Source organism: Choloepus didactylus, chromosome 3, assembly GCF_015220235.1.
Source record: "Choloepus didactylus isolate mChoDid1 chromosome 3, mChoDid1.pri, whole genome shotgun sequence".
Classification (NCBI taxonomy): domain Eukaryota; kingdom Metazoa; phylum Chordata; class Mammalia; order Pilosa; family Megalonychidae; genus Choloepus; species Choloepus didactylus.
Window position 1 is genome coordinate 25216273 of NC_051309.1, and position 27418 is coordinate 25243690.

General features: G+C 36.2%; 1 protein-coding gene across 1 annotated transcript in view; it reads right to left on the reverse strand.

Annotated features, from left to right (window-relative positions):
• DHX15 (DEAH-box helicase 15) overlaps positions 1-27418 on the reverse strand; it is a 70286-nt gene that overhangs the window by 29287 nt on the left and 13581 nt on the right. The window contains exons 4-6 of the mRNA XM_037829511.1: positions 14765-14924; positions 4988-5206; positions 27-194 (exon numbers count right to left, since the gene is read on the reverse strand). Of these exons, the coding sequence (XP_037685439.1) occupies positions 27-194; positions 4988-5206; positions 14765-14924 (547 nt within the window). The remainder of the gene's footprint in view (positions 1-26; positions 195-4987; positions 5207-14764; positions 14925-27418) is intronic.

Genomic DNA, 27418 nt, shown 5'->3' on the forward strand with positions numbered 1-27418 from the left:
TTTATAGAGAATGTTTCTAAAATTACCTTTCTTCCAATTGCCCCATTCTGTTTTTTTGGAGGTGGAGGCTCAAAAATTCTTTGCTGCTGCTGAGGTGGGAGTGTAGAGTACAATGGAATGATTTTAATGTCACCAACTTCAGGACCCAAATCATCAACCTCACGCTTTATTCTCTTACAGGCTTCATCAATTTCCTACAAAATAAAAGTTTGAATCTGAAGACAAAACAAATATATACTGGAACGTTTTAAGTTTTATTTTATGTATACAAACTGCTTTCATTTCATGGATACCCTATTTAGAATTTAGTAACCAAAACAGTCCTAGAAACTTTGATTTCTGCATTGAAGTGAACACGTAACTGCTTATTTGCATTCTACACCCTTTTTCCTAGATTCAAATTTCCTAATTAATTCTCAACAAATTGTACTAAAATTGAAATTTCTCACCCAGGAATATTAAACTGCACTCATGACCTTTTCAATTTTCACAATCTAAAAGAAATTGATGTGCTAGATATTTTAAATAAGCCAATTAGGCTTTAATGTCACGTATCACTAATGCAATTATATGGCAGATTTGCTTCATTGTGCCTAATGAGAACAAACACCTTTACAGTACCAACATATTTAAAAACTAGGCTAACCCAAATATCTTAGATCATCTTCAAAAATTTCCTTACCACAGAAAACTATTCCAATGCATTTACATCCAAATGAAAGTTTAAAAGGAGGAGATATAATGAATATTGAGTGAGAGGGTGGGTGATTGGGTGGTGGTGGTGGTGGTGGTCCTAGGGGTAACAAAAGGACTTAAAAATGGGAGAGGGACAAATGTATTCTAAATTTTACTGGTACATTAATTCAATTAAACCCAGGATATGTTACACACATGCTTAAGTAGCCTGTTCAATGAACAACCCAATCAAAAGCTATCCTTATCAACAATTTATCTTGTATTATTCAAAACACAGAAAGATATAAAAAACAGGAAAAAAATGTTCTCAGGTAAAATAATTTTATATTTTTATTATATGAAAATAAAATAATTTTCTTTGAAATGATTTTAAATCGAAGTACTAATTTGTTTCCAAATTAAAGAATACAAAGTACTTGAGTACAATTTCAAACATACTCGTTTTCTTAAATAACAGATCAGGTCTTGAAAATTTTAACAGACAATGACTATTCAGGATTCAATATTAACAGTTCCCTTTGTGATTTCAAGTTCTAAAAGAAAATGGAAGGAGAATGCTTCTATTTATTGCAGGCAAAAAAAATATAACAATGGAAACAATATTTTTAGAAAAAACTGCTTTCAAATATCTAGATTAGAATGCCCCCTGCTGGCATGCAAATACAAAATTGTTTTAACAGCTCTTTTTAATTAAAAAATTTTAATATAAATATTAAACATTTTTCTTTAAAAACTGTATATAGGGGAAAACTGACACCAATAACCAGTTATTTGCAATTTTGTTAGTATTACCATATATATTTGTTAAATAAACGGCCAGAAAACACCAAATGTCTACTGATTTTACATATTTGAAAATTAAGTGCCCAAACCATACACTTGCTTTCCATTTGTTTAAAGCAAATGACTTTAAACAATATGACTTCCTTATATGTACCCAATGAGTATTTTGAGAAGAAAATAATTCCAACTTTACTGGGATCAGATCACCGAATCCGCTTAAATCAAACAAATATTCACGGGATATGAAGACATCTCTGAAGTGTGTGGAGTGTGGGGTAGAGGAACACCACAGAACACTCTTGGTTTCACAAAAGTGTGGTTTTAAACACTAAGTTTTTAAAACTCCAAGATAAATATTCTCACTTAAGATTAAAAGTTCCATAGAATTCCATAAAGTCCGTTTAGAATGCTATAAAACTCATCGACATACATCAGAAAAATAAACATAAGCAGGTAGAACTCCAGAAGGAAACACAAGGTTCACTTTCAAAAAGCAACCATGAATTTAGTCAACAGTACCGAGAAGTAATTTAGACAGATGCCCCCGAGTTTCTCATTTCAAGAAAGAATTTCAACTCTGAAAAGTAACAATAAGTTAGCAAATTAATGTGGACCCTACTAATTTAAAGGGCTGAACTTACTGCATGCTGAAAAAACATTTTTGCTAAGCAAAATTAAAGATAAAGCAAGAATTTGAGCATCTTCAAGTACCCACTTACAAACAACTGATATTGGAATTACAATCACTTCTATCTAATTCAGTAGTGTAGCTCCCCTAAGGACTTTACAAGGCAACACTTAATTTTAAGCAAAGGTCCAGATACTTTGCATAACATAAAATACATTAATTAAGTTCTAGAATTCAAATGTTTCCCAACCTTTGTTTGATTTAAACAGGTCTCCCTCCCTCACAAATTAGCCCAGAAGACTATAGAAGCACTACTGTTTAAGAAAAGTGGTCAAAATGGTAATATGGTCTTAAAAATCAGTTTTAAAATTTCATGAGATTATTAAATCCCATGGAGACTGACTACTCCAATTTATGAAGACAGAAATACTGCTTTTCCAGAATCTACCATTTAACTGATTAAGTACAAATAACAAAGGTACACAGAAATGAAGAACAGTAAACCATATACAATATTTTATATATCATTTAAATCAGCTCTACTAAATGCAATCAATGAAATCCATACAAAAATACATTACTCTGTCACCTTCTCCCCAAGTCTTCAAATTCCAGACCTGTTGTAATCTAAAGGAAACTTTAAAATGTATTGGGGAAAAAAAGAATGTAATGGGACACAAGTAATCTATTTAATAAAAAGCATATACTTCCACACACATGTGAAAACCTTGGGACTCCCTACCTTTCCTGATCTATGGGGTTGATTCTCAGTTGAGAAAATATCAACTGCATGAAGCTAACTCACAGAAAAGCTTCTCAGGTCCTCACCATGAGGCCACCTGTATTTCTGATAGAACTCTAAAATGCTTGATTATCTGAGCATAATGACTATTTACAACAACCTCAATACAGCATTACAGGATAACTGTTATTTATATATGCCATCAAAACCCATTTGGTACCAATGCTTACAAAATATAGAAATTCTTCTATTCAAAATGCATAAAAAGGAGACTAGTACACCAAGAGATAGCAACTTGGCTCATCTGGAAAACTGAATTCGCAATACATCTTATTTCCCAAAAAAACAACTATGGTTCTCTACCACAGATGATTTGCGCCCCCCCCCCCCCCATCTCAGAGGACATGTGGCAATTTTGGAGACATATTTGGTAGTTACAACTGGGGGAGGCGGTCCTACTGGCATCCAGTTGGTAGAGGCCAAGGATGCTGATAAATGTTCTACAATGCAGAGGGCTTCCCACAACATAAATAACACCAAGGTTGAGAAATGCTGTTCTACAGAAAGGACATGGCCAATAGGGCACAACAGTAATTAAATCCTAAAGAAATCCAAGGATAAAAAAATTACTCAGTGTCTATAATCTTGAACTCAATAGCAGTAAAATACTATATACCAAGCACCCTCAGAGAGTATGAACACAAGTAAAATAGTTTACATTCTAGAGGAGGGAGGCAGATGATACAACATCTGGGAAAGACTAGGGCAATTTCCCACAACACTGCTCAGGGTGTCACTAATAGGTGTACCACAGGCATTATACTGACCCATAAACCTGAGAAAATAGAAAAATCGCCTGAAGAACTTATTAAGAATGCAGATGCCTATATTTTCACTCCCAAATTACACATATTTCAGCAGAACTGAGACAGGACCCTGGAACCTGCAATGTTTTAACAAACTCTCCTCCCCCAAGCAGGCAATCCACTAGCCATACTTACCATATTTTTTACTGTAAAACAAGGCAAAATATTTTAGACTGCATCCATATACCATCTCAACTGTCTATTTTTGTTTTTATTTACAAATCTTTAAAAATGTAAAAACTAATCTTGAATAGCAGGCCATATAAAAACAAGAGGTGGCCATCCCATGTAGCTACTTAATTAAAATTAAGTAAATTAAAATTACAGTTCCTCATCACACTAGCCACATTTCAAATGCTGAAATGCTGTATGTTGCTAGTGGTTAACAGCAGAGTTAGAGAGCATTCTCAGCACTGCAGAAAGTACTACTGGTCAACACTGCACTAAAACCTTGTTACTCAACCACTAGAGGAGGAGCATCAGCATTACCTGCAAGTTTGCTAGAAATGTACAATCTCAGGTCCTGCCTAGACTAATTCAATGAAATTCTGCATTTTAACAGATTTTCTAAGTGATGTGCATACAAATTTCAGTTTGAGAAGCAACAATCTAGAAAATTCACAGAGCCCATAAGAGCAAATGAAAAGCTTTAAGATGCCCTTTAGTAAAAGGCTTTCTAAACCTGTTTTATCCAGATACTTTCCTGAATTTATTTTCAAGAATTTCACAGCATATCTATAAACATCCTGTTGGAAACAAGTTTAGAAAATGCTGTACCTGAGAATGAAATTCAAATCTAAAAAAGAGGTAAAGTCTAACACTTCCACCGAGCTCATGGAAACAGACAAGACAGAATAGATGTGTTTTGGTGGTGAATGGGCACCCAAGATCATGCACAAGCCAAATAAATGACTACAGTAAACCAACTGCAAAAGTGACGTGATTCAAATTCATGCTTCAGCAAAATTACAAAGTATCACAATACCACACAGCCATCTCCAGAAGCTGAAGTTACAACTGTTAAATCTTGAAATTCTTAAAGCATTGAACAGTTTTAACATATCTAACTATAACACAAACACTAGTGGTATAAAAAGGTATATAGATAAAAGAGTTCTATAGTCTATGTACAAATGCAATCATGTTGAAGAAAAACTTTAAACACTGGGATAAGAAAAACGTTTAATCTATGTCAAGTTCTTAAGTTTAATGGTATTGCATAATACATGTAATATACCAAAAGTTTCATAACAAATCAAATAATGACAATACCTCTTGCCCAGTTAAGAAAAGTAGAAGATCTCCCTCCTCCTCTTCACACATATGAATTTGGATCACCGTTCGGATCGCTGCTTCAAGATAATCTCTCTCTGGCTCCGGAGTATAAAAGATCTCAACAGGATGTGTACGCCCAGGAATAGTTAAGAGAGGACAATTATCAAAGTAAATCTGGAATTTTCCTGCATCTAGAGTAGCACTCATAACTATAACCTGAAACAAAAAAGTAAATCATTTGAAGCTGTCTTCTTGGGTTCTCATGTGGTCTTACACATAGAGCATAGTAATATTTACTGCTCTAAATATCAGTTATAAAGAAATCTATGAACGAGTCTTCAAACAAATAAACTGTGATTGAAAAATCAAATACAGAAAGGCTAAGTTGAGTAAGAGCTGAGTTACTTAACACTTAAACAATGAGAAATAAATAAGTAAATCACAACATATCTTCATGAAATACCTTAAAAAACCAAGGTTTACTTGTGGCTCACACACCCCTTACCCAGTGTATGGACAGATGATTAGAAAGATGTGGACAAAAAGCAAACGAAAAATAGGGTGGGATGGAACACTTGGGTGTTGTTTTTGTTTGTTTGTTTGTTTGTTTTTGGAGTAAGGAAAATATTGAAAAATTGATTGTGGTGATGAATGTACAACTATATGATGGTACTGTGAACTGATGGTATATCATGGATGACAGTATGGTATGTGAATATATCTCAATAAAACTGAATTTAAAAAAAACCACCACCAAGGATTACATAATATGTGTGAAAGGCTGGGGAAAACACATTAAAACCTAGTATGATAACTGTTACATTTACTAAAACAAAATACAACAACCTTACACATGGGAAAAACAGGAAGGAAATGCAAAAATCAATGGACCAGGAGGCGGGGCAAGATGGCAGACTGGTGAGCTGTAAGTTTTAGCTACTCCTCCAAGAAAGTAGGTAAAAAACCAGGAACTGCGTGGACTGGACACCACAGAGCAATCTGACGTTGGGCATACTTCATACAACACTCATGAAAACGTGGAACTGCTGAGATCAGCGAAATCTGTAAGTTTTTGCGGCCAGGGGACCCACGCCCCTCCCTGCCAGGCTCAGTCCCCGGGGAGGAGGGGCTGTCAGCTCCAGGAAGGAGAAGGGAGAATTGCAGTGGCTGCTCTTATCGGAAACTCATTCTACTGATTCAAACTCCAACCATAGATAGACTGAGACCAGACACCAGAGACTCTGAGAGCAGCCAGCCCAGCAGAGAGGAGACAGGCATAGAAAAAAAAACAACACGAAAAACTCCAAAATAAAAGCGGAGGATTTTTGGAGTTCTGGTGAACGCAGAGGGGGGAAGGGCGGAGCTCAGGCCTTGAGGCGCATATGCAAATCCCGAAGCAAAGCTGATCTCTCTGCCCTGTGCACCTTTCCTTAATGGCCCTGGTTGCTTTGTCTATTAGCATTTCAATAACCCATTAGATCTCTGAGGAGGGCCGTTTTTTTTTTTTTTTTTTTTAATCCTTTTTGCTTTTTCTAAAACAATTACTCTAAGAAGCTCAATACAGAAAGCTTCAAAGAATTGCAATTTGGGCACGGCAAGTCAAGAGCAGAACTAAGAGAGCTCTGAGACAAAAGGCAATAATCCAGTGGCTGAGAAAATTCACTAAACAACACAACTTCCCAAGAAAAGGGGGGTGTCTGCTCACAGCCACCATCCTGGGGGACAGGAAACACTCCTGCCCATCGCCAGCCCCATAGCCCAGAGCTGCCCCAGACAACCCAGTGTGACGGAAGTGCTTCAAATAACAGGCACACACCACAAAACTGGGCGTGGACATTAGCCTTCCCTGCAACCTCAGCTGAATGTCCCAGAGCTGGGAAGGTGGAGCAGTGTGAATTAACAAAGCCCCATTCAGCCATCATTTGAGCAGACTGGGAGCCTCCCTACACAGCCCAGCAGCCCAGAACTGCCCTGGGGGGACGGCACTCACCTGTGACATAGCACAGTCATCCCTCAACAGAGGACCCGGGGTGCACGGCCTGGAAGAGGGGCCCACTTGCAAGTCTCAGGAGCCATACGCCAATACCAAAGACTTGTGGGTCAGTGGCAGAGACAAACTGTGGCAGGACTGAACTGAAGGATTAGACTATTGCAGCAGCTTTAAAACTCTAGGATCATCAGGGAGATTTGATTGTTAGGGCCACCCCCCCTCCCCGACTGCCCAGAAACACGCCCCACATACAGAGCAGGCAACACCAACTACACACGCAAGCTTGGTACACCAATTGGGCCCCACAAGACTCACTCCCCCACTCACCAAAAAGGCTAAGCAGGGGAGATCTGGCTTGTGGAGAACAGGTGGCTCGTGGACGCCACCTGCTGGTTAGTTAGAGAAAGTGTACTCCACGAAGCTGTAGATCTGATAAATTAGAGATAAGGACTTCAACTGGTCTACAAACCCTTAAAGAACGCTATCAAGTTCAGCAAATGCCACAAGGCCAAAAACAACAGAAAATTATAAAGCATATGAAAAAACCAGACGATATGGATAACCCAAGCCCAAGCACCCAAATCAAAAGACCAGAAGAGACACAGCACCTAGAGCAGCTACTCAAAGAACTAAAGATGAACAATGAGACCATAGTACGGGATATGAAGGAAATCAAGAAGACCCTAGAAGAGCATAAAGAAGACATTGCAAGACTAAATAAAAAAATGGATGATCTTATGGAAATTAAAGAAACTGTTGACCAAATTAAAAAGATTCTGGACACTCATAGTACAAGACTAGAGGAAGTTGAACAACGAATCAGTGACCTGGAAGATGACAGAATGGAAAATGAAAGCATAAAAGAAAGAATGGGGAAAAAAATTGAAAAACTCGAAATGGACCTCAGGGATATGATAGATAATATGAAACGTCCGAATATAAGACTCATTGGTGTCCCAGAAGGGGAAGAAAAGGGTAAAGGTCTAGGAAGAGTATTCAAAGAAATTGTTGGGGAAAACTTCCCAAATCTTCTAAACAACATAAATACACAAATCATAAATGCACAGCGAACTCCAAATAGAACAAATCCAAAAAAACCCACTCCGAGACATATACTGATCACACTGTCAAACACAGAAGAGAAGGAGCAAGTTCTGAAAGCAGCAAGAGAAAAGCAATTCACCACATACAAAGGAAACAGCATAAGACTAAGTAGTGACTACTCAGCAGCCACCATGGAGGCAAGAAGGCAGTGGCACGATATATTTAAAATTCTGAGTGAGAGGAATTTCCAGCCAAGAATACTTTATCCAGCAAAGCTCTCCTTCAAATTTGAGGGAGAGCTTAAATTTTTCACAGACAAAGAAATGCTGAGAGAATTTGCTAACAAGAGACCTGCCCTACTGGAGATACTAAAGGGAGCCCTACAGACAGAGAAACAAAGACAGGACAGAGAGACTTGGAGAAAGGTTCAGTACTAAAGAGATTCGGTATGGGTACAATAAAGGATATTAATAGAGAGAGGGAAAAATATGGCAAACATAATCCAAAGGATAAGATGGCCGATTCAAGAAATGCCTTCACGGTTTTAACGTTGAATGTAAATGGATTAAACTCCCCAATTAAAAGATATAGATTTGCAGAATGGATCAAAAAAAATGAACCATCAATATGTTGCATACAAGAGACTCATCTTAGACACAGGGACACAAAGAAACTGAAAGTGAAAAGGATGGAAAAAAATATTTCATGCAAGCTACAGCCAAAAGAAAGCAGGTGTAGCAATATTAATCTCAGATAAAATAGACTTCAAATGCAGGGATGTTTTGAGAGACAAAGAAGGCCACTACATACTAATAAAAGGGGCAATTCAGCAAGAAGAAATAACAATTGTAAATGTCTATGCACCCAATCAAGGTGCCACAAAATACATGAGAGAAACACTGGCAAAACTAAAGGAAGCAACTGATGTTTCCACAATAATTGTGGGAGACTTCAACACATCACTCTCTCCTATAGATAGATCAACCAGACAGAAGACCAATAAGGAAAATGAAAACCTAAACAATCTGATAAATGAATTAGATTTAACAGACATATACAGGACATTACATCCCAAATCACCAGGATACACATACTTTTCTAGTGCTCATGGAACTTTCTCCAGAATAGATCATATGCTGGGACATAAAACAAGCCTCAATAAATTTAAAAAGATTGAAATTATTCAAAGCACATTCTCTGACCACAATGGAATACAATTAGAAGTCAATAACCATCAGAGACTTAGAAAATTCACAAATACCTGGAGGTTAAACAACACACTCCTAAACAATCAGTGGGTTAAAGAAGAAATAGCAAGAGAAATTGCTAAATATATAGAGACGAATGAAAATGAGAACACAACATACCAAAACCTATGGGATGCAGCAAAAGCAGTGCTGAGGGGGAAATTTATAGCACTAAACGCATATATTAAAAAGGAAGAAAGAGCCAAAATCAAAGAACTAATGGATCAACTGAAGAAGCTAGAAAATGAACAGCAAACCAATCCTAAACCAAGTAGAAGAAAAGAAATAACAAGGATTAAAGCAGAAATAAATGACATAGAGAACAAAAAAACAATAGAAAGGATAAATATCACCAAAAGTTGGTTCTTTGAGAAGATCAACAAGATTGACAAGCCCCTAGCTAGACTGACAAAATCAAAAAGAGAGAAGACCCATATAAACAAAATAATGAATGAAAAAGGTGACATAACTGCAGATCCTGAAGAAATTAAAAAAATTATAAGAGGATATTATGAACAACTGTATGGCAACAAACTGGATAATGTAGAAGAAATGGACAATTTCCTGGAAACATATGAACAACCTAGACTGACCAGAGAAGAAATAGAAGACCTCAACCAACCCATCACAAGCAAAGAGATCCAATCAGTCATCAAAAATCTTCCCACAAATAAATGCCCAGGGCCAGATGGCTTCACAGGGGAATTCTACCAAACTTTCCAGAAAGAACTGACACCAATCTTACTCAAACTCTTTCAAAACATTGAAGAAAATGGAACACTACCTAACTCATTTTATGAAGCTAACATCAATCTAATACCAAAACCAGGCAAAGATGCTACAAAAAAGGAAAACTACCGGCCAATCTCCCTAATGAATATAGATGCAAAAATCCTCAACAAAATACTTGCAAATCGAATCCAAAGACACATTAAAAAAATCATACACCATGACCAAGTGGGGTTCATTCCAGGCATGCAAGGATGGTTCAACATAAGAAAAACAATCAATGTATTACAACACATTAAAAACTCGAAAGGGAAAAATCAATTGATCATCTCAATAGATGCTGAAAAAGCATTTGACAAAATCCAACATCCCTTTTTGATAAAAACACTTCAAAAGGTAGGAATTGAAGGAAACTTCCTCAACATGATAAAGAGCATATATGAAAAACCCACAGCCAGCATAGTACTCAATGGTGAGAGACTGAAAGCCTTCCCTCTAAGATCAGTTACAAGACAAGGATGCCCGCTGTCACCACTGTTATTCAACATTGTGCTGGAAGTGCTAGCCAGGGCAATCCGGCAAGACAAAGAAATAAAAGGCATCCAAATTGGAAAAGAAGAAGTAAAACTGTCATTGTTTGCAGATGATATGATCTTATATCTAGAAAACCCTGAGAAATCAACAATACAGCTACTAGAGCTAATAAACAAATTTAGCAAAGTAGCGGGATACAAGGTTAATGCACATAAGTCAGTAATGTTTCTATACGCTAGAAATGAACAAACTGAAGAGACACTCAAGAAAAAGATACCATTTTCAATAGCAACTAAAAAAATCAAGTACCTAGGAATCAACTTAACCAAAGATGTAAAAGACCTATACAAAGAAAACTACATAACTCTACTAAAAGAAATAGAAGGGGACCTTAAAAGATGGAAAAATATTCCATGTTCATGGATAGGAAGGCTAAATGTCATTAAGATGTCAATTCTACCCAAACTCATCTACAGATTCAATGCAATCCCAATCAAAATTCCAACAACCTACTTTGCAGACTTGGAAAAGCTAGTGATCAAATTTATTTGGAAAGGGAAGATGCCTCGAATTGCTAAAGATACTCTAAAAAAGAAAAACGAAGTGGGAGGACTTACACTCCCTGACTTTGAAGCTTATTATAAAGCCACAGTTGCCAAAACAGCATGGTACTGGCACAAAGATAGACATATAGATCAATGGAATCGAATTGAGAATTCAGAGATAGACCCTCAGATCTATGGCCAACTGATCTTTGATAAGGCCCCCAAAGTCACCGAACTGAGTCATAATGGTCTTTTCAACAAATGGGGCTGGGAGAGTTGGATATCCATATCCAAAAGAATGAAAGAGGACCCCTACCTCACCCCCTACACAAAAATTAACTCAAAATGGACCAAAGATCTCAATATAAAAGAAAGTACCATAAAACTCCTAGAAGATAATGTAGGAAAACATCTTCAAGACCTTGTATTAGGCGGCCACTTCCTAGACTTTACACCCAAAGCACAAGCAACAAAAGAGAAAATAGATAAATGGGAACTCCTCAAGCTTAGAAGTTTCTGCACCTCAAAGGAATTTCTCAAAAAGGTAAAGAGGCAGCCAACTCAATGGGAAAAAATTTTTGGAAACCATGTATCTGACAAAAGACTGATATCTTGCATATACAAAGAAATCCTACAACTCAATGACAATTGTACAGACAGCCCAATTATAAAATGGGCAAAAGATATGAAAAGACAGTTCTCTGAAGAGGAAATACAAATGGCCAAGAAACACATGAAAAAATGTTCAGCTTCACTAGCTATTCGAGAGATGCAAATGAAGACCACAATGAGATACCATCTAACACCGATTAGAATGGCTGCCATTAAACAAACAGGAAACTACAAATGCTGGAGGGGATGTGGAGAAACTGGAACTCTTATTCATTGTTGGTGGGACTGTATAATGGTTCAGCCACTCTGGAAGTCAGTCTGGCAGTTCCTTAGAAAACTAGATATAGAGCTACCATTCGATCCAGCGATTGCACTTCTCGGTATATACCCGGAAGATCGGAAAGCAGTGACACGAACAGATATCTGCACGCCAATGTTCATAGCAGCATTATTCACAATTGCCAAGAGATGGAAACAACCCAAATGTCCTTCAACAGATGAGTGGATAAATAAAATGTGGTATATACACACGATGGAATACTACGCGGCAGTAAGAAGGAACGATCTGGTGAAACATATGACAACATGGATGAACCTTGAAGACATAATGCTGAGTGAAATAAGCCAGGCACAAAAAGAGAAATATTATATGCTACCACTAATGTGAACTTTGAAAAATGTAAAACAAATGGTTTATAATGTAGAATGTAGGGGAACTAGCAGTAGAGAGCAATTAAGGAAGGGGGAACAATAATCCAAGAAGAACAGATAAGCTATTTAACGTTCTGGGGATGCCCAGAAATGACTATGGTCTGTTAATTTCTGATGGATGTAGTAGGAACAAGTTCACTGAAATGTTGCTATATTATGTAACTTTCTTGGGGTAAAGTAGGAACATGTTGGAAGTTAAGCAGTTATCTTAGGTTAGTTGTCTTTTTCTTACTCCCTTGTTTTGGTCTCTTTGAAATGTTCTTTTATTGTATGTTTGTTTTCTTTTTAACTTTTTTTTTCATACAGTTGATTTAAAAAAGAAGGGAAAGTTAAAAAAAAAAAAAAAAGAAAAAAGACAAACAAGGAAAAAAAAAAAAAAAAGATGTAGTGCCCCCTTGAGGAGCCTGTGGAGAATGCAGGGGTATTCGCCTACCCCACCTCCATGGTTGCTAACATGACCACAGACATAGGGGACTGGTGGTTTGATGGGTTGAGCCCTCTACCATAAGTTTTACCCTTGGGAAGACGGTTGCTGCAAAGGAGAGGCTAGGCCTCCCTGTATTTGTGCCTAAGAGTCTCCTCCTGAATGCCTCTTTGTTGCTCAGATGTGGCCCTGTCTCTCTGGCTAAGCCAACTTGAAAGGTGAAATCACTGCCCTCCCCCCTACGTGGGATCAGACACCCAGGGAAGTGAATCTCCCTGGCAACGTGGAATATGACTCCCGGGGAGGAATGTAGACCCGGCATCGTGGTATGGAGAACATCTTCTTGACCAAAAGGGGGATGTGAAAGGAAATGAAATAAGCTTCAGTGGCAGAGATATTCCAAAACGAGCCGAGAGATCACTCTGGTGGGCACTCTTATGCACACTTTAGACAACCTTTTTTAGGTTCTAAAGAATTGGGGTAGCTGGTGGTGGATACCTGAAACTTTTAAACTACAACCCAGAACCCATGAATCTCGAAGACAGTTGTATAAAAATGTAGCTTATGAGGGGTGACAGTGGGATTGGGAATGCCATAAGGACCAAACTCCACTTTGTCTAGTTTATGGATGGATGTGTAGAAAAGTAGGGGAAGCAAACAAACAGATAAAGGTACCCAGTGTTCTTTTTTACTTCAATTGCTCTTTTTCACTCTAATTATTATTCTTGTTATTTTCGTGTGTGTGCTAATGAAGGTGTCAGGGATTGATTTAGGTGATGAATGTACAACTATGTAATGGTACTGTAAACAATCGAAAGTACGATTTGTTTTGTATGACTGCGTGGTATGTGAATATATCTCAATAAAATGATGATTAAAAAAAAAAAAAAAAAAAAAAAAATCAATGGACCAGATATAAATTTTCTTGCTTTAACAGGCAAGACTTCTTTTGAAAAAATTCCTGAAATTGAGCAGGAGTCATTCATACTGTTGTAAAAGTCATAGTAATAAAAGATGCAAAGGTCTGCAAGACTGTAATTAACCCATTAAAATTTACTTCAGTAGAAGACTTTCTTATAAAACTTTCTAAAAGTTTACAACTTCAGGTTTAAATTGAGTTTCTCCCTAAAACCTTAATAATTCATATAAGTGTAATCAATGGTAGCACTCATAGTTCTTCACATACATTCTTCAAAATCATAAATTTAATTTTTATAAACAAACACTCTTATACATACACAGACCTCAATTTTTTTTGTTAAGGTCAAGAAGCTTTCTGCCCAGTCAGGAAGGATAAGAAATTTAAAGTCACAACAAATGTTAAAAACACAGACAATACACTAAACATTGTAAAAATGGGAATTTCATAAATTTTGGGGGACAGAAATTTTAGAAAATATTCAGTCAGGTTTAAGCCCTTATCAACACAGTAACACAGGCCAGTGTTCAAAGAACAGGAAGAAAGCAAGGAACTACAGCAAGCAAATGCATTTCAGGAGCTGCCAGCTCTGGGTATAGTTACTCCCACTCTTCGGCATTATAACTTATAATGGATGTGTATGTGTTGGGACAAGGACATAAATCTGAAGGACAAAGATTTAATCCTTAAAGAAGGAGGCTTCTGGACTTACTAAAGGGTACAGTGAGCACTGAGTTTACAAAAATACTGTGCTACTAGATTAAAAAAACTGGATGAGTTAAAAATTCAAAAGATATGGCTTTAAAATACATTATTAAAAAGTGGGAGAAGGATACTTACTGTCTAAAATGAAGACATAAAAGTAAAGAATATATCACCTTAGGTATATGTTAGTTGCTTCTTTTACAATTGAAAAGATTAACTATAAAGGTCCATGATTAGAGTAACTGGTCTGTGTTCCTATATATTTACATATAAATCTATTTTATTAACTAAATGGGTGAAAGAAATTACTTCACCTTTAAATCTGATCGCTGTCTTACAACTTCCTTCAGAACACCCATGAGAATATCTGTAGCCAATGTCCTTTCATGAGCCTCATCAAGAATTATTACACCATAACGTTCCAGCAGGGGATCATTCATAGCTTCACGAAGTAACATTCCGTCAGTCATATACCTATATTCACAAAGAACACCTCAGTCAACGTTCATTTAGGCAGTTTTAAAACTAAACATCATGACATAAAGACGTTCGGTAAGCCAAAATTATCTAACATGTTAGGTAAGCCAAATTAAACTTTTGCTCATAACAAATCTGCAATGATTTCAAAATCAGTTGCAAAATTAGAAAACTTTGTAGTATACATCAACCAAGTTATGTACATCATCAAGTCTTGCCAAGAGAGGCTGTTAATACTGAAATGTGTTGAGAAGATAAGCTTGATTATGGAATATAATGATTACACGGTTTCACAGAAATGCCAAAATAAAAATCATTTTTAAAAAATGGATTTCTTAAAAAAACTTTTTTAATATTCAATCTGCAAAAGAAAACCAAAACATCATTTAAAGTTATTTTATGACATCATACCAATAAAATGCCAATGTACATTTTTTTAAAGCCCTAATAATTCCTCATTTAATAACTAACAACAGGCTCCTAGGCTCCCAGAGCATGTGGGTCTACCAGCTCTCCTTTCATCCACCCTAACAATTCAATGAGATGACCATAAAGAAGCACAAAAAGGAATACGTTCATAAAGTCGCTGGGAACAAGAGGGAAGATTTCAGTACTCCAGAAATGTTTAGTACTGGAAGATACTCAGCATTTAGAAGAAAAAAGGTGAAGGGCATCAGATTGATGAATGAACCAAAAAGAGATGGAAACCAGGCTTGCAGATGGCTCAAGAAAAAGCACAGCACAGAAGAGGGAGAGGCACCCTGCAGATTCAGACAAGAATCCAGGCAATCAGTTGAAGGATAGTTTGCAGAATGGCTATGTAGTCTGCCGTCTTCTCTCCATTCCACTCTGGCCACTACTGTCAATACAAAAGAACTATCCTTCGTTTGGCACCTGAACAAAGCAGCCTGCCTTTAAATGTGAAGACTTAGCTCAGATTTTACTTACAGATCTAAAAGCTTTATAAAAATCAGAAGTCAACATTTATGACTTCATCAGCTTGGCTCTCTTCTTTATGAATTAATATAATCTAATCTTTCATGGATGAACTTGGTATTTTTAGCTAACGCCATCTGTTGGAACAATAAGTTTAGCAAACAGCCTACAATATAAGTAAATCCTTCTCTGTATTTCACCTAAACTTAATTCTAAATTTAAGAAGACTTTTGGCAAACAAATTCATCTTTACTTAATTTATGTTTTATGCTTTTCCTCTTTAGCCATATTTTTTAAAATAAACTACCATATTTCTGGAACTGAAAACAGCATTAGCTCCAAGATTATTTTAAATAAGACTATGAAAGAAAAAACACTGTCAATTAAACTATGACTAAATGCCTTAACGACAGTCCAGCATAGTACATGAATCAGCTACACTTTAGCCTCTAAGTGCTTTGATTTAGCCTCTAGGTGTTTTGAAATTTCTCTATCTGTTTGGGGCCTTTGGTAATTTCTTCTACCTTCATATCCACTACCTACAAGTGACAGGTAATTCTCTTTTACACATTACTTCAGTAACAAAACATAATTGTTTCATCCACTTACTGGTAACTTCCTTTGACTAACAAGGTACTTTGCTGCTTTGCAAGAAAAAAGATTGAACTGTTCATTCTTCTAAAGTCAAAGATTCTCTTAACTACTATCAAATTTACATGCTGCTACTCAGTTTCCAGGCCTTTCTGGATACTCAATAACTATTCATTTCAACATGGAATCCTAGTGTAATCTCTTGAAGGCATTTTAATTAGCAAACTTTAAAATGTCAATATATGTAGTTTCAACAACGCCGAATGACTTACCTGAGATAACAATATGTACAGCTACATCAAATTCAAGCATGTACAGGCAATGGCAATGACCAAACTGCCATCAATTACAAGTCCTTGCATATGCTGCAAGAAGCATCCCAATTTCAGATCTTAAAAATGTGAGAAAAGTCACAGACCTATTGAAATAATCAGACCTCAACTTGAAAATTCCTTAAAACTCATTAAAAAGATTGCTTTCTTCACTTTGACCTTTTCTCTTTGCACTTTCCTCAAGCCTGGATAGCCACAACAGTATGAAGGCATTCAAAAGAATGACTGACCCAAAAAGCCCTTCTTTTATATTTTTCTGAGAAGAGCGGAAACATTACAAATGGCAGATTATAAAAATCATGAATTAAATTAATGGAATTATTTGTCATGCTTTGACAACACTGCATATTACGTTAAATGGTCAACAAAACCTGAACATCTGTCTTCCGGGTTCTTAATAGTGCCTCAATATTAATTGGATCAACACCCAGTGATCCAATTCCATTAGAATGCTACAGTTAAGTATCTCCTGCATCATCAGTTAATGTGGGAAGTTGGCCATTTGTACCAAAGAGCTTTTGCAAGTTGGATGGTCTCTTAAAAATATAGCCAAATCTGCTTCTCTTTCAGCTGAAGAAAACTAATTACTGGCAGTTTAATGACTCTTCTAGGGTCTCAAAACAAGTTAGCTTACCAAGACTAGGTATCAGGTATACTGACCCCTGGGCAACTCCTACACTAACACATGCTCTTCTTTAAAGTTCCAGATAAAAGAATAATTGTATGTACAGATAAAATAGCAAAAAGACCCCTAATGATTTGCTGAATAGTTCTGCTATAAATCCAAGGTGATCTGACAAAGAGCAGAGGAAATACAGAACCATGTTCTAGTGTCCTATAAAAACCACAGACCCTTTTCCTTTATCTAACTCAAGTTTTACTAACTTTCAAAGTAGTAATGAAATATCAACCTAGACTAAAGAGTGAGTCATGAGAACAGGGAGTCAGAATAATAAAATTGCTATTACATAGTTTTAACGGTTCAATAACAAATAAGTAAAATGTCAAGAGAGCCAACTCTACATTTTACTGAGTGCCCTCTTATCTGGTTTTTCTGTTTCAGTGAAGAGACTCATTTTTCAAAACCATCAGCATCACCAAGCAACTTGTTACCAAAAAAATAAAAAATAAATAAATAAAAAATTCGTGTTAGAAATACAAATCTCAGACCTACCTGAATCAGAAATTTGGGGGGTGAGGCACAGCAATATTCTAACAAGCTTTCACATGTTTCTAGTGCTTACTAAAGTTTGAGAAGCACTAGTCTACATCAAGTTAAATGAGAGGCAGAATAAGCAATGTCGATGTGCAAAGCAGTAAAAACAACCTTGGAATAAGTTAGAAACAGTTCAAGTTCCCAACCGTAACTTTAACAGGGGGAATAGTGCTGTTGAGTATTAATAAAATAAAACAAAAAATCCAGTGTGCTAAGTAGTGCTAACCTAGCTTGCAAGTATGTTTTGCAATGAGCACACGCAGATGGCATAGCACGACAACCAACCAACCAATCACTAACTCTTGACCCCAGCCAGCGGACATCACCTGATGCCACCACTTCTCATCTGAACAAAGAACAGTAATACATTACATACAAAATGTGTTATTTATAATTTTTTAAACATGCAAGTTGTCTGGCTCAAAGAAAAATCACAAAGACAGGAAAAAAGGAGAACTACACAAAGGTGAACAATGTTTTCCCAAAATTAAAGTCATTTTAAAAAATTTGAATAAGATAAACTATATATCTGTTATTCCTAGCTTTAATGAATGTCAATGACTAGTGTTCATTACGAATGATGAAAAAACAATATACGTGGGGAAGCAATCACCGATAACTTAATGTCATGTTACTTGGCACAGGTGGAGGAGTTGTGAGAGAAACTTCCTGAATCCCTACCTCAAACCTTCCATGCATGCCCCCTCCCCAATTCAAGACTGATCAAAAATTTAAAATGAAAATGAAATATTAGAAAAACATGGATAAAATATTTAAAATAATCTTGGCCAGGGGATGCAAAACTTAGACCAAAGTTAAGTGGTTAATTCAAGTACTCATACAAAATTCAAATTTCCACATGGCAGGAAGTATCGCAAACAAAAGCAAGAAACAATAACAAACTAGGCAAAAAACTGCTATTTATAGCCAAAGTGCTAATTTTGTTGAGCTCCTATAAATCAAATAAGAAAAAAGGTCAATCAACCATAGAAAGATGAGCAAAGATTATGAACAGATATCAGATTTCATCAATTCTATCACTGTACATTTTTTTCATATTTTACTTCCCTGAAATTGGGATGCATTTTAAAATAGAACCTTACAGATGGCTGTCAACCAGGTAGCAGTAATCCTTCTGGAAAGATGAGGAAAGCACCAGTCCCAGATTCCAAACAGAAATACAAACAGCTCATAAATTACACTCAATCCCATACAAAAGAAATGCAAATTAAAACCATGAGATTCCATTTTTCCCTTACAAGACTGACAAAGATAAAAAAAATTTCACAATGCAGTGTTGGCAGGGGTAAGAGAAACAATGCTCGCTTATTCCTTACTTGTGGGAGTAAATAAAATCCCTATGGAGGGCAATCTGACAACCGCTGAACAAAATTTAAAAATACCCTTTGTGCCGGTTTGAGTGTACTGTGTCCCCCAAATGCCATTATCTTTGTGGTCTTGTGTGGGGCAGAAGTTTTTGGTGCTGGTTGGATTTGCTTGGAGTGTGCCCCACCCAGCTGTGGGAGATAATTTTGATGAGATGTTCCCATGGAGGTGTGGCCCCACCCATTCGGGGTGGGCCTTGATTGGTGGAGCTATATAAATGAGCTGACTCAAAGAGAGAAAAGAGAGTGCAGCTGGGAGTGATGTTTTGAAGAGAAGCAAGCTTGCTAGAGAGGAACGTCCTGGGAGAAAGCTGTTTTGAGGCCGGAGCTTTGGAGCAGACGCCGGCTGCCTTCCTAGCTAGCAGAGGTTTTCTGGACGTCATTGGCCATCCTCCGGTGAGGGTACCCGATTGCTGATGTGTTACCTTGGATGCTTTGTGGCCTTAAGACTGTAACTGCATAGTGAAATAAACCCCCGTTTTACAAAAGCCTATCCATCTCTGGTGTTTTGCATTCTGCGGCATTAGCAAACTAGAACACCCTTTGACCCAACCAATTTCATTTGTAAAGATTTCAAAGATATACACCTGCATGTGTGAAAAAATGTGTGCACAAAGCTGTATGAAGGTACTCAGAACAGCAACTGTTTCTAATAGTAGAAATGGCAAATGTGGATGTCCATCAATAAAATTAGTCATATAAACCAGTGTACAACCATAAAGTGCTTCCCAGTCATTAAAAAGGAGGCTGCTTTATATTTACTCTTCTGGAACAACCTCCAAGATACAATGCAAGTAAAAGCAATAAAGTGCTGAATACTGTTTTCATACTAACTAGTATGGGGGGGAGGGGAGGTCCCATATATATAAATATGTTAACTGTACATATTCTAGAGATTTTCTAAATATCTCTAAGGAATTGGTTAACAAAGACCACAGCCAGGAGGGTAACTCGATGGTTAAGAGAAAAGAGAAGCAGAGAAACTTATTGTGTAACATTTTTATCTTTTTAATTTTCTATCAGACATATGTCTGAAAGAACTGTTTTAGTAGGCAAAATCTGAAGTTAAAATCAAGCAATAAATCCGTATTTTGAATCTGAATTATTTTTAAAGGAAATACACACGTATCTCCACTCCCTAAAAACAAAGGGTGAATAATGCTAGGAATATATTTAAATGGGAACCAAATTCAGTGTACCAGTTGCACCATGTGCCTTTTATAAGCCCTAATTTATACCCTGAAGAACTTAAATCTGTTGTGAAAATCCTGGTTATATGGTGCTATTTCAATACTGTTAGAGTTTGGTTATCTTTCAAAGTATAGGTTTTATTTTGCCATAACTAAATATGCAGATAGTTCAAAACTGTGTTTCTAAAGATTCAACATGACCCAAAGAAATTCTATCTTCTTCAAAGGTTATCTTATAAATGATTTGCTCTGTTCACACTGAATAATTAAGCTTACTGTTTTCCATATCCTCTAAAAAGCCTTTATAAGTACTTAGAGATCAAGAAGTACAGGAGATGAAGAACAAGGATGGAGGAAAGGAATAATTAAACACATAGTGCTTAAGGACACACACTTGTGCATATGACATAATGGCTAGCACTATATTTTCCAGTCTATGCAGTTCTATGAAGTTATGTCAAGTGGATTTTAAGCAAACCTGATTTCCCATGTCAACACAGCAGCTTAAAAAAGCAAGACATTTTATTCTTCAATATTAAGGTTTCCTGTGTGTAATCCCATAGCCATTGTATAAGCATTCAAACAGTCCAAGTTTAGATTACTTTATAACCTTAACTTCTATGTGTACAGCCAACAGAAGAATAAACTACTTACTTTGTATAAACAGGTCACTCGAGATGGTACAGTAAATTGCTGGTTCAACCTGTTAAATGATACCTATTTCCAAGGCAAAGTAAATATGTACTCGCCTTTTTCAAAACAAATTTATATTATTGTTTTCCATACTCAACATGCAGAACATTACAGAACTATGAGCTTGAAGAGGGTGTTTCAACAGCTTACACTACATTCCTTTTGATGTCATCTTTGAGAAGCTGAATTTTTGGTAGTTGCTGTGATAAAACATATAAGACAAAATCACTGAAGAACAGAAAATAAGGGTGGCAGTGTCCAATCTAATTCCAGTGTTTGAGAAATTGAACAATGGTCAACAGGCACATACGTCACATTATCAAATAATGGTGGTTATTGAAGAATGACATAAAAATATTTTTTCTTTAAATGTATGCGTATTTTTTTAAAGGTTAAGCTGTCAGGACATAAATACAATGTTGTTTGGACTTAACTACTTAATTAAATAGAATTCCAAGGTATCTATTTTGGCCTGTGGTACAATGAAAACATTACCGAGACATTAAAGTATCAACAACTGAGACAACATGGGAACTTCTGCCCTACTTAAAACCTAGTTCATCCACCTAAAGTACCCAGAAATGATTTATACTATTTGCTACTACCCTTCTAGTCAGAAGAAATACCCCCTTCTGTGTGAAATTATACATACCATTCACATAACACTCAAACTACCTTCTTGTTTCACATCTTACCTCCCCAACCACATCAGGGAAGAGCCAGTGATACTATATTAGAACAGCCCTTTATACACTTATTGTTCCTTTTATTAGTAAAGGAATGAAGTTCAATTTAATTATATTCTCAGCACCAATATCACACACAGTATTAACTCCAATCTTGTTACAGTCACAATGGAATTATATATATAGCATAATATTAGTCACAATGACAACAAAATACTAGATGTAAATAGTCACATGGAAAGGCAATATAGTATTTTGAATAAACTGGAATCTACAATGCTTTAATGCATGTCTAATTCAACAAACTGGGTAAAAATAAAGGAAAAAGAAAATATTAAAACCACATCTGTCATACGTACAGCGTCATCGTTCTTATGACAACCAAAATACTTAAGACCAGCAGCCAAAACACACAGCTTTGTTTTGGTTAAAGGGCTAATACATTTGCTGTGTTTCAAACTTAAGATATCTAATCAAGTAAAAGAAATGAGAACAGAAGAATAAACTACTTCCTTGGTATAAACAGGTCACTCAAGATGGTACAATAAAGTGAAAACAAAATACTAGAAAACATGGATAAAATATTTAAAACAATCTTGGCCAGGGGGTGCAAAACTTGGACCAAAAGAAAGGGGTTAATTCAAACTTGTATGAGTACTTGAATTAAATGGCTAGGAAACTAACAATGAAAAATAAAGTAAACCAAATCAGTTCTTTTTCAAAACACTGCCCATTCTTCAAATTTTCAGAAGTTTTGAAGGAAATGTTCTTCCATCCTCACAATGGAATTCATAGGAAGCTAGGATGAATGTGCAGGTTCTATTTAATGAATAGAAATGATCATTTTTTTAAGATGCTGACACTGTAAACAAAGAGCCTTCTATAGCTAATCTCTTGCATATATGCAAGGATAAGAAGGTAAAATATATTTAAAATATAAATAAAATATAAAACTAAATTTTGAAAATCAAGTTAGTGTTTATAAAAGCCAATAGAATTCCACTTCCAAAAAGGGCAACTACAGTGATTTATAAGTCTCTCTGGTAAGACCCTTTCAAAGGGTCCAGTAAAATTACCTGAATTGGAATGAAGCCTTCCACATAATAGATGTTCAATAAATTAGTTTATAATTACTGTTTGCATAACTAATGTTCTTCAAAATACCACAGCCTGTTTCCATCTTTACCCTGGGCCTTAAACGAGTATCTGGATTCATTCATTTCATAGTGACAAGTAATGTCAAGGTTTAATTCAAGTTAAAACCCCAAAATTGTAATCCAATTATTATTGTGTTAAAAGGAACTTTATTAAAATGGTTTTACAAGTCTCCTTTTAATTGGGTTAACTGGTGAATAAGATTCAATAAATTCTTTCTCAAACTGAGAACCTACCATTCCCACCAGCAGCAGCATGAGTAGCAAGTTTAGTGAGCACTGGCTGGGTACCAGGAATTACTCCACAGGTTACACATGCATTAAAGCATTTGCTCTTGGAACCCTAGAAAGTAGCTACTATTATCAGACCCATCTTCTGAAAAGTTAAGAAGCACAGGAAAGTTAATTTACGCAGCCAAAATCACAACTAATAAGTGGCAAAGCCAGGAGATTCAGGCACTAGGATCTGAGAGCTTGTGACCTAGAATCCACTTTCTTTTGGTTCTCTCTCCAAGTCATCTGTCAAAACCGAGGATGACTTACAAGAAAACCTACTCTGGAATCTGATTGGTTCTTAGGCACTTAGTGTTTCAGTCTGTGCCCAGAGAGTCCAAGGAATCTGGTATGGCAGGGCCTGTTTACCCTCCCCAGGGTCAACCTTAAACTTTATGTACCATACTGCTCTGTGATGCAGCCATGTTATTAGGCTCTTACACCTGTTTAAATACTTTTGGATTCCCTTTCATCTTCTTGCCTACATTCCTCTTTAAAAATCAAACAATTCTACAAGTTTGTTATCCAGGGTGGGTGGAGCAGCACTTCTTTTGCTGGTTTGTTCAAAACTTCTCTCCCTCAAGCTTTACAAGGGACAGTTCATCACACCCTAAAATCAAAGACTGCACATTCATTCCTGTCACTCAATTACAGATTTCAGCCATGCCCTCTTTGCCTTTACCTCTTCCAAATGAATTCCAACTGATTTTAATGTAACTCTCACTAGCCTCCTTCAGCCCTATCATTTTAATTGACCTCCAGACAAATTTCACTTTGAGAGGGTTGAAAATCAGAAACACACTATTTTACACTAGGGTAAAGAATTTGTTTAATTTTGTTTCCAATGTCATTCTTGCTGGTAGGTCACAGCAATAAATTGGGCCAATGTACTAAAAAAATAATCTATGACTCCTGTATAATTTCTTCACTTTGAGTTCATAACTCCTCACTGGAGGTATGAAATTTTTATTTAATTCCAAAAATTGTTAAAGAAAGCAAAATGAAACAACCACTTACCCATTGCAATACCTATGCAATACTTCTAAAACTTCCTACAGGCTTAGCTCTCTAGCTAGAAAAGTTTCATGTCACTTACTGTGCTTGATTCAAAAGTATAAAGATGTTTCTAACATTTATCACCAAGGAGCCTCACTCTCTATACTTTGCCATCCAGAAAACATCTCAATTTACTGTTAGCCTTTTTTTCTTGTCTCCAATTCAATTTTCATCTATTTCTAACATCACCCCTAATCTCTCAGTGACATTACCCTTAACAGTGTCACACAGTAAGTGAAGGTAACATGAAATAGTTCTCTTCTTCATATATACGTGGCCCATTTATACCTCTAAATTCAGGGCATTAAGCCAAACATTCACTGTTTTTTTTTCTGAAAACCAACTATTACATCCAAGTGAAAATTTAGGTTGAGAAGCTCTTCATTTTATTACAAACTAAATAAATTTGCTCAGACAAAATTTAACTTACTAACGTGTAAACTGCCAAGAAAACCCCTGCCCTATAAATATAAATCACATTTGCAATCTGCAGTCCACCAGAACTCTACCACATTTTGAGTATGTCTGAAATATAATTACTTTAAAAGTTTCATGTTTTGACTTTCTTGTAGCTTCCCCTGAAATTATATGTAATATAAGCATTTCAAGAAAGTGCTGGGTCTCACAGAGCTACCAGACACATGTTCTCTAAAGACAGCTAAATATTTTCTCTGTTTCATAAATATTACCCAGATTGGGTCCTCAGCCTTGTGACAGATTCCAAAAGTAAGGTGGATTTGATACCCGTAAGTGAAAGATTTGGAGTAAATGAATAATTATGAACATCAACTTACCCTATCACTGTACTCTCTCTACCAAGAAGTTTCAACAAAACCAGGAAAAATGCCTTTTCAGGGAAAATCCACCCTTTCTTCAACATTATGCTGAGGAATACATGCTCATCCATGCTCTAAACTGTCATGGCAGAAAAATTCCACACTTCTGCTGCTCCTTCCATCTCCTTCACTTTAAAAAAATGCAGGTTCTGTGTGCAAGACAACTGCACAGGTAGACACACAAACACTTTTTCCAAAGAGTGTATGGTCAGTTAGGCAATAGACACAAAGAAACCAAACTTTCATCATCCATACTGTCTATAAATCAGTCCTTTAACATCTCACAAGATTGTGGTATGGAAATGACGACTTCTTTTAAAAGTCAAATGCCAGATGAGTAACAAAATAATGACAAAAATATATAATAGAAGGGTAAGAGATGTGGGATGATTTGAGTGTTCTTTTTTATTTTTTTATATATATTTTTCCTTTATTTTGGAGTAATGAAAATGTTTGAAAATTTATTGTGGGAATGAATGCACAACTATATGACGACACTGTGAGCCAGATTGTATACTTTGGATGGATTATATGGTGTGTGAGTATATCTCAATAAAATTGCATTAAAAAAACTCAACTGCCAAATCAGCTGGAGGCTTAAGGAATATACAGACAACTGAGCCTTCTCAAGTAAAAAGGATTTTTCCCTTCAGAAAAGAAAGCTGACAACAAAAAAATGCTGTTCCCTCTGCCTGAGAAGCTCTTCTCCCTGTGCCCCAAATTCCCTATTTTGCCTAAACATTACTTTCGACTCAGGCCTTGACTAAACGCCACTTCTCTAAAAGTTGTTTTCTCTGACTTTTTTTTCCAATTTAAACTGAATTCTCAAATCACACTTTCATGTAAACCCGAGTGTTCTAAGAAGTCCAATCACAATTTGAAACTTTATGTTTTCATTTGCTATACAAGGACGGTAGTATTTTTTAAAATTATACCTAGCACTGTCCAATATACAGAAAGCACTCAACTATTGGATACTGAATGATTAAGCATTACTAGTATTAAAAATTAGATTCCTTCAATATCAAATTATCTCTGTAATTTTGAAGATTGGGAAAAAACAAAAGGGGGATCATACCGCCTAAAACAACTGTGAAATTAGCTACCAATTTAACAATTTCAAATTGCACAGGTACAAGACTATCAAATTGTTTTCATCCCTAGGAAACATTTAGCTTCCTCAAAAAAACTGAGGAAAAGAACAATTTTAAAAAATTTGTTACAGCTCCAACCATAGACAAAGTAGTTCTTAAAACCCATTGCAAAAGTTTTATGCTAAGAGTCATCAGCTGCTTCTTCCTTGTATCAAAATGATTTCAGATATTTTTTACTGCCTAACTTGTCTGTCAACTACCCTACTTTTTTCATGATTTCCACTCCAAGATAACAATAGGAACATACACTGCAAAAGGAATGCTTCACACAAAAAAAAGGGGGTGGGTGGGGAGGAGGACCAGTAAACATGCAACAAACAAACATAAAAACCATTTTAGCAGTGGCTCTGTAAACCAACTTGTCCACTGGAAGGGGGTGGCTATTTAATGCTGTCAAAGAGTGTTGCACTACCTTATACTACATCCAGTTTCTGTGTAAATAGCATATTAGTCCTAGAAACTAGAATTTATGCAATAAATCAGAACTTCTGAAGCAGGATGTATGCCCCAAATACGGAAGAAATTACCTTTGGTCCCCTAACTTCTACAGAGACGATTTAAAGACACACTAATTTAGCTAAAATACTCTTAAACTTCTTTAATTAGTAAATAATCCCTATTTACTGCCAAGAGCATACCAAGCAGGATATGGTTAAATTATGTGTACCTTATGCAGAATCTTTGAAAGTAAATCCTTATTACCATATGTCTGTGGTAAATATTACAGAACAGACGCATAACCATTTTATATGAATATATGAAACATCTAATGAAGGGTACTGATAGTGTCTGCTATGTTCACTCTTCCTAATCAGCAAGGCTTTAGCTGTTTTTAACATCTGGGATCTCAAAAGAATGTGTTGAGAAATGACTATACAAAATGTATCTAGGGTGTAATAAAACACTAAACTCTCATCAGTTAAAACTACCACTGGCCCCCTACTATTAAATGGAAAACAGAGTCAGCCTTGAAAATATGCCCTTTTTCT